At 34.8% G+C, this 10,772-nt stretch overlaps 1 protein-coding gene across 7 annotated transcripts in view; it reads left to right on the plus strand.

The window, feature by feature from the left end:
- YAF2 (YY1 associated factor 2) overlaps positions 1-8,761 on the plus strand; it is a 62,334-nt gene extending 53,573 nt beyond the window's left edge. For 3 of the 7 annotated variants that reach the window (XM_057702242.1, XM_057702241.1, XM_057702243.1), the window contains 2 exons: positions 6,442-6,594; positions 7,371-8,761. In XM_057702242.1, the coding sequence (XP_057558225.1) occupies positions 6,442-6,594; positions 7,371-7,608 (391 nt within the window). In that variant the 3' untranslated portion in view covers positions 7,609-8,761. Of the gene's footprint in view, positions 1-6,441; positions 6,595-7,370 lie in introns of those variants that run through there. The other 4 variants (XR_009048412.1, XR_009048411.1, XR_009048413.1 and 1 more) reach the window with 4 other exon arrangements.
- The last annotated feature ends 2,011 nt before the right edge of the window (positions 8,762-10,772 follow it).

Below are 10,772 nucleotides of genomic sequence, written 5' to 3' on the forward strand. Positions count from 1 at the left end.
GTGGCTTCTCTTGTTGTGGAGCACGGGCTCTAGGTGCATGGGCTTCAGTAGTTGCAGCACACAGGCTCAATAGTTGTGGCACACGGGCTTAGTTGCTCCGCAGCATATGGGATCTTCCTGGAGCAGGGATGGAACCCGTGTCCCCTGCATTGGCAGGTGGGTTCTTAACCACTGCGCTACCTAGGAAGCCCTGTATTTCTTAAAGATGGTGAAAAAAGTCACATAGCCCTAGCAACATTTTTAGTCATTTTCCCTCTTCCACCCGTGCCCTCATGTAGTAGTTTTACTACTAAACTACACTCCTTAAAACCTCTCAATCCCCACAACAAAACAAACAAGGATGTTCTTTCTAACTTCCTTTCCTTCTGATTCTTCATCTCAAAATCTCAAAAACTGATCTGTCAAATAAGATCTACCTAAGAAAGCCTGAGAAGGGATGATACATTGAGCAGGCCAGGCCATAGACTGCACTTCCCAGGGCCTGGGGAGGAGAAATCCAGGGAGTTCGCACTGAGTGACTTACATCCCTTAGTGCTTGTTAACCTTTTGCAGGCTGCATGGTGCTAGTGCTCTCTGAGTCTGAGCCTTCAAATGACAACATCTCGAATGAGTTTTTCTGTAAATTCAAGAATAGTTACATGAACAATGTATTTTTAAGGACAAAAAAGGAATGTGGTTTCTCACATGAATTAAACAAAAGGGACTTTATCATGCAGTGTTTTGCGACAGTGAACCTGAACCATCTTTGTTCTGTCCTAGGACTAGGACAAGTGATGGTATTTTTTCATCTTCTTTGGTATTTGGCACCAAAATTTGATATGATTCGTAAGTGGGCAGATGCTGAAGGGTAGGAATGTATACCTAGTCTAGAAGTAACAACATTTGATAATTTTGGAACAAAGAATGGCTGTCCCCTCTTCAAAAAATTGTGAGCCATCAATGTTTTCAGAGTAAACTGTTTTGATGATGCAAGTGCAAGAAGTGAAAGTAAAGATAAGCCGAAGTGTATTAGAGATGTATTTGAAATCAGGAATCACTGTTTACAAAATAGATATGCTCCTAGGATTAGGCCTAAAAGCTGATGAGGAATTAGTTACATTAGTCAATATCAGGTCTATATATACCTTCAAATGGAATAAAAATTTGGGTTTACTGTTTTAAAGTTTTACTAAAAATTTTAATATTAATTGTTCCTTTATTTCTTACTTCTGTAAATTATTCATAAAATGACTCAAAAGGGGATGTGGCAGTCCATGGTGATGGCTATTTTTCTTGGTGTACTGATGGTTTAAACATCATCTGAAGTTCTTTCCACCCTGTAGTAAGTCCTGTCTGATTTTTTAAATCACAGCACAGTTTTTTCCTTCTTAGTGCTTTTGACAGAATTTACTTTTATTTAGTTAGTTTCCTTTTGTGTGGCTTCTGTTGCATGCACTAAGCAAACTTTGTGAGGGCGGGTACTGTGTCTGTCTTGTTCACGGTGAATCTCCAGCACCTTACTAGTGCCTGACGCGAGTCAGTGTGCAATACATTTGTCAAACAGGAGGGCTTGCTCATAAAATCTTCCCTTGGTTAGATTTTTGGACTTTTGTTAGCAGTGTATCAGCAGACTCACAACAGGTTTGGGTTTAGTTCAGCCTTTTAACTCATTGAGATTTATTATATTGCTTCAATTTACTATATATTTTTAGTGTTGTGAAGCAGATTACTTCTTTCTGAGCTATGAATAATACTGCCTCCTTTAGAAAAGAATCAGTAATTGTTTCACTTATTTGGTGGTTTTGCCTGTCCAACTTGAGAAAGCTAGATTATGATGAGGTTGATCAAGCTTAAAACATTTTTCTTATAATACTTATCACGTAGAATTTTTGTTGCGTGGTGGTTTGGGTGGAGAGCAGACACACAGTTAGAAACGGCATATGTCAAGTCACCATTAACCAGCCTCCTACCCACATGAAAGGTCAAACAGCTCCTAAACATATTTTGTTCTGATGAATAGTAGATATCCATAAATGGTTGTTGAAATGTTCCCCCCGTTTTTTTATGTTACAGTAAGTCAACAGACCCGCCAAACTTCACACAGTCTATTTGAGCTGTTTATGTAGGATACCTAGGGACACATACGGATCCCAAAATTTTGGAATGCCATATTTTACAGGTTATAGCTAATCATGACATATGCAAATAAGTAGATGACAGTAGAGTGCAGTTATATGTGCACTCTGTTGTCATCTGGAATATGTCTGGATAGCACTTATTTTACTAACTGGATGACCTTTTAGCACCAGAACCTTTAGCATGTAGGTGTATTGTCGAAATCATGAAGGATAAATCACTGAATATAAAAAGGCACACCTTATAAATAACACCCTGCCCCTTATATCCCACCTCTAAAATTCCCTCTTAGCGTCTAGATTTTTCTCATTAAGTAGAAAAGGGATCATAGTTAAACCTTCTTAAGACCCCTAGAAATAGGGCTTTCTTTTTAATAGAGCATGATGAAGGTGAGTCACTTTATGATAGGGTAAAAAAATAAGCTGTGTTCCTCCTACCTTCATTGAAGGATCTTTAAAATTCATTCAGGCCATTAGAGAGCAGCAGAGAACTTTATTTCAATAGTTAAGCTACATGGTAAACATATATTTTGGGTTTCTTTTCTCCCAAAGTTGAACCAGATCAAATAATCCTAGAAGAGAGGAGCAAAGTCATTATCTTTAAGTGACAAAAGAATGAATTTGTACACATTTAGGAAAATTTAGGATAAAAAGAGAGTGAAAGACGTGTACCTACTGAAAAACAAAAATAATATTTTTCTTGAAGTAGAAGAGAACCAGTATAGAAAATTTGTTGGTGATTAAAAACTAACAAAATCAACAACAAACAGTGCCACGTATAGAAAGTACTGGTTGCTTATCAGAATACTAGTCTCACATTTCCACTTGCCCCAGGGACACCTTTGCTTAAATTTTATAAAATCCACAAACCCAACATGACCAGCACCGTCATTTCTGGTTTGATGTGGTGGTCTCCTAGCTTGTCCCCTGACTACAGTCTCTCACCTGACCAGCTCAGCTAATTGTTCTTTCTTTGCTGGTTTTACCTTGTAAGAGAGTATACATTTATTGAGTATATTGTTCTTACCACTGAGAATGTAACACTTAGAAGAATTCTAGATTCATAACTTGTTTAAAAATGTTAATTTATTTAATTCAACTTCATGGTTTGGTGGAGCAAATCATGCTGTACTGATATGCTTTTGTTTTCAAATTTATGGGCCATATGAAAAGGGAAAATGATTCTAGGAAGATTCTGGAGAGGGAAAACTTGTTAAATATGAAAAAGGCCTGGCAGCAATTGTATTGTAAGATCCATGAAACTGAGGAATTAGGATTATCCCTTTCTCACCTAAAAGTGGGAGTGATTGAGGAACTATATCCTGTAATTGATGGGCACCAACAAATGCTGGAGGGGTGGGGGGAGAGATTGATAATGTTATAAAAATACTCTGCACCTAACCACAACATAATAGTTATATTCCTGAAAATCTTCATGATCAGAGAATCCATGATTGAGATATTTACATCTTATGGAAACAGCAGCATTGAGTATTGAGGTTATTAGTGAATCCAGAAAAGCCTAGAAAAATATTCAATTTTACTTAAAAAGACAGCACTAAATAAAGAGAGTGTAAATTATTATGTATCTTAAGTTAGTGATAATGGCCTCTAAATAACTAATGTCAGTTTATTGATTGCTGGAAACTTCAGGATTTCTAATCTAGACTGTAAATTTATTTTAATGTTTACAATTTTATTGTAACTCAGTTTAATTTTTTTATAAATTCATTTTGCAATAACTTTTGGCATGAAGGGAGAGACAAAACAAACTATAATAAAGGAAGTTGTCAAACCTTCATTTGTTATGGCAGGAGGAGATCAGAGACCCATAATACCTTGGGAGACAAATGACTACACCTTAATTCCATTGTTTAGCTTGTAGTGGCACTCTATTTTAGGTGACTCACTGTTCAGCAGGCACTAGTCTAGCCAGATCTTTTTGCAGCCTGCCACACCTTTGAACGTTCTTTCTCTTTCCATATTCCAGCATAATTAAAAGAGAAATTAATTCTCGCTGCTCTTTTCACTACTTGTTTACTTCTGTGTAGCGAGTGGTTGATCCTGGCCAGTGAGTAAGCATAGACAGTATTCCTTTTCTTTAAAAACATCTTCATTCCTCATTAAACCTGATTTTATCATTCATTCAGTTTTCAACAAATGTTAAGTATCTAGTATTTTTTTATTACTATGCTAGGTACTAGTTATCCAGTGGTGTGTAAAACCGATACCATCCATTTCCTTGTGGAATTGATATCCTAGATGAGGAAACAGACAGTAAAATTAAAATTGTACCTCCTTCCTTAACACTGCGTGTTCCTTACTTTTTTCCTTACTGTTGCATTTGTTGACATCTAAGACTTCATTTTTTGTTTTATTTCATCCACAGAATATGAGGACGAACAAGAATTTCTGTATGTTTTGCTAAAGGAATATTTGTTGATTGAGAAGTGAGAAAAGCACATTTAATTTGTCACCACGTTCCCTTGATTCTGCTTCTTCAGCCTATCTTTAAATAACCCCACTGCTGCTTCCTTTTAGTTCACGCCCTTTTTATTTTTGCCTGATCTATGAGAGTAGCTTTCCCTGCCTAAGTAGTACCTTTCCCCTCCAGATTTCTGCCAGTCATCTTTGTAAAATTCAAGTCTGAATTTCTTCAGTGATCTCCCACCTTTTAAGGGTAAATCGGACTCCTTAGCTTCTCATTATTGGGTTCCTTCCTGTCTGTCCAGTCATGCTTTTTTCATTTCTCTGCCACTCCCTGCTTGCCATCTCAAACTCTGTGCTGCAGTAGTGTTACTATATTGCACTTCTTTGAGCTTCTTTGCAAAATGTGGTGGCTGGACCGAGGCTTCCTCTTAACATGGAAGCTATTTAGAAATGCAAATTGTAGGCTCTCTCCCGAGGCCTACTGAATCAGAACCCTGGGAGCAGAGCTAAGCAAGCTAAACAAGACTTCCCAGTAATCCTGATGTACCTTAAATTTGAGAACCACTGCTTTAATCCCCTTTTTTTTTTAAAAATTCATTTCCTTAACAAGCTCAGCCATTATTACTGTGCTTACAATATCAATTTCATCTGTGTAACTCTTAATCTGCATCATTGTCCCTGGTATCTGTGTCAGTCCTACTTTTAAAATTAAGTATTGGACATCTTTCCTGGATATCCTTCCTGTACTTCAGACTCCGTAGTCTATAAACAAAATTCAGTATCCATCTATTAAGATGTTTTATATACTGCATTTCCTGTTTCCTCCTTCAAAGAATTCCTCTTTGCAGCTTTGAATCCTAGAATGTGCAGTATTTTCTCTTTGGTTTCTATTTTGTCCTGCTTTAGAAGAACTAAGGAAAAGATTTTTTTAATAACTCTGCTGACCAAAATACGGTCAGGATTTTTCAGGCAATAGATTACTATTGTTTATAGACCATCTTTTAAGGTATATTTTTTATCTTATTCTTCTTTGCTTTTTCACTCCTACCTTTTTCCCCTCCTCAGTCTTTCTCTCTCATTTTAGGAACTTAGAGACTATTTACTTTGAATCTTGACCTCAGCTGCCCACGTTCTACCATAAAGCTGGAGGAATCCTTGACCCTGAGCTAATAGAGTGACCGACAACTTGTACCAAAAGGGACAACTGGTACCAAAGTTTGTAGTCAGGCAACATTTCATTTATCTCAGCACAGTTTCTGCAGTAGGTTCTCAATAAATTTTTTTTAATGAGCAAGTGAATAAGTTAGGCAAGTCTCAAAGGACTGGGCAGATCTCCAAGGTCAAAAAAAGCACAGTGAAATTGTGGCTGGATACATAAGGAGCCTCAAAGATTTGAGCAATAAGGAGTGAGAAGTTTCGACCCCCAATATTTATTAAATGAATAAATGAAAGGTTTTAAAGAAAAGAATAGCCGTTGTCACAGGTGCTGAAGTATTTCCTTCTCTGAGAGGAGGGATAAATTTAGATTTTATTTCCGTGTAAACTTTCAGGTTTAATTTAAAACATTCATGTTTATATGTGTGCTTCCCCATGAGCACAGTTTGATATATATTTTTAATAATTTTTATGTTGATTTATGTAACAGTTACATTTTATGGTTTGACTGTATATCTGGGGCTATAACTTTTAACTGTTATAGTTCTATTTTTGTTGGATAGGAAAGAATAATGTGTGTGTGTGTGTATATGTGTTAAATTGCACATCTGATAGGGGATATTTTTATATGTGAAAATCACAATATGTATTCTTATAAAATTTGAGCTATTCTCTCATTAAAAAACATATATTCTTAAATTATAGTAATAAAAAGAAACCTTTCTTTTTAACATGCACACAGGAAACCTCGACCTGTCTCCCAGTTGGTTGCACAGCAGGTTACTCAGCAGTTTGTGCCCCCTACACAGTCAAAGAAAGAGAAAAAAGATAAAGTAGAAAAAGAAAAAAGTGAAAAGGAAACGACTAGCAAAAAGAACAGTCATAAGAAAACCAGGTAAATTTGAAGAGTGTTTTAATGGCAGTTTTGAAATAATAAAATTAACTGTTTAATATTGTCTTTTAACATTGATATATAAAGTAGACTATAAAGTAGAAATGAAAGATTTCGTCTCTTTTACTATATCATGAAAGTGTTTTACTGAGTTGGAGGTATGTTAGAAATTAAACACAGAGGCCACAAATATAAGCTTAAGTGTGAGGACAGTTTGTTTTTTGTTTTTGCTTTACTAGATTAAAAGACATTTGTGTTTGAACTATTTCTTTTTCACTCATAAAACCAGGAGTAATATTCACAGTACTGAACAGATATTTGCATGAGCTTTAACCAGTCAAAATGGTCATGAGTCCAGGCAGAACAGACAGTCATGATGCCCTTATCATAAGTGCACATCAGTGGCGTAACAGCCCTGCATATCACTCAGCCTTAGCTGTTATCAGCTTTCTCTGTGATTCAGCTATGTCGTTGCTGTTCTAAAACATTTATTTCAGTACAATTGATAAGCTGTCTACAAAATTATGATAAAGCTCATAATTTTATCATTACTCCCAGAGTTTTTTGTCATGTTAGGGAAGAGTCAGGAATGATTGGCTTGGTTAATGTTAATGATTTCAAACATTTAATTATTTTTGGGGCTAGTTACACATAAATATAGAGCTTTACAGATAGATGTATTCGTTTTGTTATTTTTGCCTAATTTAATATGCATTACACGCTCAGAAAGTTGGTAGAGAGAAAAGCTAGTTTAAAATGTTATCGTCTTTTGTGTTTAGGCCAAGATTGAAAAACGTGGACCGGAGTAGTGCCCAGCATTTGGAAGTCACCGTTGGAGACCTGACAGTCATTATTACAGACTTTAAGGAGAAAACGAAGTCACCGCCTGCATCTGGTGCGGCTTCTGCAGATCAGCACAGTCAGAGTGGCTCCAGCTCTGACAACACAGAGAGGGGAGTGTCCAGGTCATCTTCACCCAGAGGAGAAGCCTCATCATTGAATGGAGAATCTCATTAAAGTTTACTTTCTCCAGTTTCTTAGTCACTTCTGTCAAACCATGCAGATACACAGATGATGCCAAGAAGTACCACATTTTCATGACAAGCGTATTCATGCACAGTCCATAATTTGCATTTGACATAAAATAAAATTTGTTAGAATTTGTTAGATTTTATTGCAGTCTATGCCTGCCAGACATTTCCAGACTTAACATTTTGGTCTCCACAGTTAAAGGTGCCATGAAAATGTGGTTGAATTATTCATTATGCAGTGTTATTGGTAAGTCTATTTTCACTTTTAGTTTAGTGAATTCTAACACATAATTCTTGAATTCTCTACTATTGGCATGTAACGAATTTAAATTTTTATAACATAGTGCAAGCTGCCTAAATATGTATTATTTGAGAATTGTGAAATAAATAGTTATATGTATACAAGTCAGAAATCAACCTAATCAACTATTGCTGCAACAGAATTTTCTTAATGGCTGTCCTCTTAAATGCACCTGCTGGGACTTGGTGTGGTTAAATAGGAAGATTGCTATTAAATAAAGAATTTGTACGAACCATTGCCAATGTTTTTTGGACATTTTACTAAATTATTGTTCCTGAATTATGTTTTAGGTTTTATCTGTTTTGGGGGGCAGAGTTTGCTTATCTTTCAAAACATTCATTTATTGTAATGTTTACTAGCAGACTAGTAAACAATAAAACATTGGTTACTTAGCTTTATAATTCATGTTTAGTGCTGTTGTCATTGAACACTGGTATTTTCTGTATTATATAGAACATTAAAATTCAAGTAATTATAAGCATTTGGCAAAAGCAGAAGAGAAAAGAAACCTGTCATATTTTAAAAGCTGCAGTTTTGGAAAAGCTTTAACTTAATAGTTTTATCACTGTTTCCTTGCCCCAAACTTATCCAGGGTCATAGAAGTATGAATCTAATTAATACAGAAATGGGAACTGTTGCACAGAACTGGGAAATAACTAATCTTTAATCAGTTTAATTGGCCTCTTATTAAATATAACAATTCTTATAAAAATTATAGTATCCTATTTTCAGAAACAATTTCCAGTTTATGCATTTATCAATATCCTAAAATTTAAAAAGTATTTAAGCCCCACTTACTATTATGTAAATTTACCAATAAAATATTTTTATGACTACAGATTTTGCATTTTTGTTTACAACTAATAAAAGTGTTTTTTGTTGTTTTTAAAAATCCAACTTAGAAACCACACAGTACTTCTTAAATCCTAGGGTCTCCTGCTTTCTCTTAGCCATTTGTTTAATATATATTCATCTATAAGAGACTTTTGAACTATAAATGAACTTTAAGTCATAACTTGGATACAGAATATCACATAAAAACATCATGATAGCATTTGAAGAAAGAAAACTGTAGACCCTGACAGTTGTGATATTTGGTGGTTTCATGTGATAATGTAATTTTCTGTTTAATTGCAGTACTTTTTACAGGCACGGTGGTACTGTCTTTTTTGTAAGATGCAAGTTGTGAAATACAGTTAATTGCATACAGTAAAAGTCTGTGATTAAAACATTTATATACCTCATTCTTTAGTGTTGTTAAATGAAAGAATTTTATTTGTTGTTAAGATACTTTTAATGGAACCCCAAATAACTGGTATGTTCTTTTAAAACATGAATTTTTTTGTCTTATTTTTCTATTCTTTTTCAGGTTTCAAATGCTTTATATATATATATATATATACATATATATATTCATTTTTAGACATAGTAAAAACTAAAAGTATTAACTGTAATAGGGAAAATATTCTAATATTTAAGTCAGAATTACTCTTTGAAGGTACTGGGTCTTCTGATGATGATCAAATACTTTCTGGATGTATTTTAAACAGACTGCAAGAGAGAAAAATCTGGCAGGATATGGGATTTTACCTGAACAGGGGATAGCCATCTTTCTAAATAGCAGGGAGACAGTATAACATGGAAATTAAGAGTGCTAACTGATGTCTGGCATTTGAATCTCTGTTGCAGAACCTAAGTGAGCTTGAGTAAGTCATTTAAGGTCATTTCCCGTCTATTAAACAGGGGTAATGATAATCATATCTAACTCATAGGGTTGTTGGTAGGATTAAATGTCAATCCATATAGAATTCTTAACAATTACCTGCCACATACCCAGTGCTCAGTAAATGTGAGCCTTTACTATCTTTATAGGTAAAATTCCACTACAGAAACATAATAATGTTTTCGTTTTTGTTTTTTTGTAACAAAAAGTGTTACCATGCCTTCTTGGATTACCAAAAGAATTGTGTCCTATAGGTTAAACTGAATTTTTTACCTCAGATGTTTGCTCTGATCCCAGATCAGCTATCTTTCTGTAATTAAAGAACCTGATGGTATGCATTATGAGACAGGAGAAATGAGCTGAGTTGGCTGCTTTGATATTTTGTTTCCTTTCATTAATCACAGTTATCTTTACCTGCCTTCATTTCACCCTACCTCAAATACACTTCCAAACCAGGAAACAGACCCAAATTCCATAAATACCTATACCTAATGTTAAAATATACAAAAAGATTCAGAGCCTGGGCTTAGGGTGTGTTTTTAGCTGTTTCATCAACTTACCCTGTGGTTTTAATAGTGGGTTCTTTTAGCCAAATTCTGTATGAAAAGAGCATTTGGATGTTTTTCAGAGTTTATTAGCTTATTTTGATATAAGTAAGAGTGAAGATATAATTTGAGGCATACAAAAGTACATATTCTTAAATCTTTTATATTACACAGTAGAAATAGTTGACTTAATAATGTAAAGGTTTTATTTTTATTAAATGCTTTCCTAAAATTATAGCGATGATTGCAGACAGAGTGAAAACGTTATAAAAGGAGAAAAACCTCAGCTTTTCTAGGTTGATAACATATCTTCCTTTTAGACAGAAGTTCTTATTGCCTGAAAAGAATGTAGTTTATTCATATTAATATGCATTCATGCTGAGTGGTCTGGAAGTTTTAGTTTCCACTGAACCCCTTATTTTACTTATTTTCTTGGTCTGCCACTTATCTCTTTTCTGGACTCTTGAAGATCTGAAGTAGGAACTGGGTCAATTGATAGAAATTTCTGTATTGTACTTTGAAAATTAAGTGCAAACAGAACAGTGAATATGTGTGTAAGAAGAATAATCATAAAGTAACAC

The sequence above is a fragment of the Hippopotamus amphibius genome, chromosome 12, assembly GCF_030028045.1.
Source record: "Hippopotamus amphibius kiboko isolate mHipAmp2 chromosome 12, mHipAmp2.hap2, whole genome shotgun sequence".
In the NCBI taxonomy this organism is placed as follows: Eukaryota; Metazoa; Chordata; class Mammalia; order Artiodactyla; family Hippopotamidae; genus Hippopotamus; species Hippopotamus amphibius.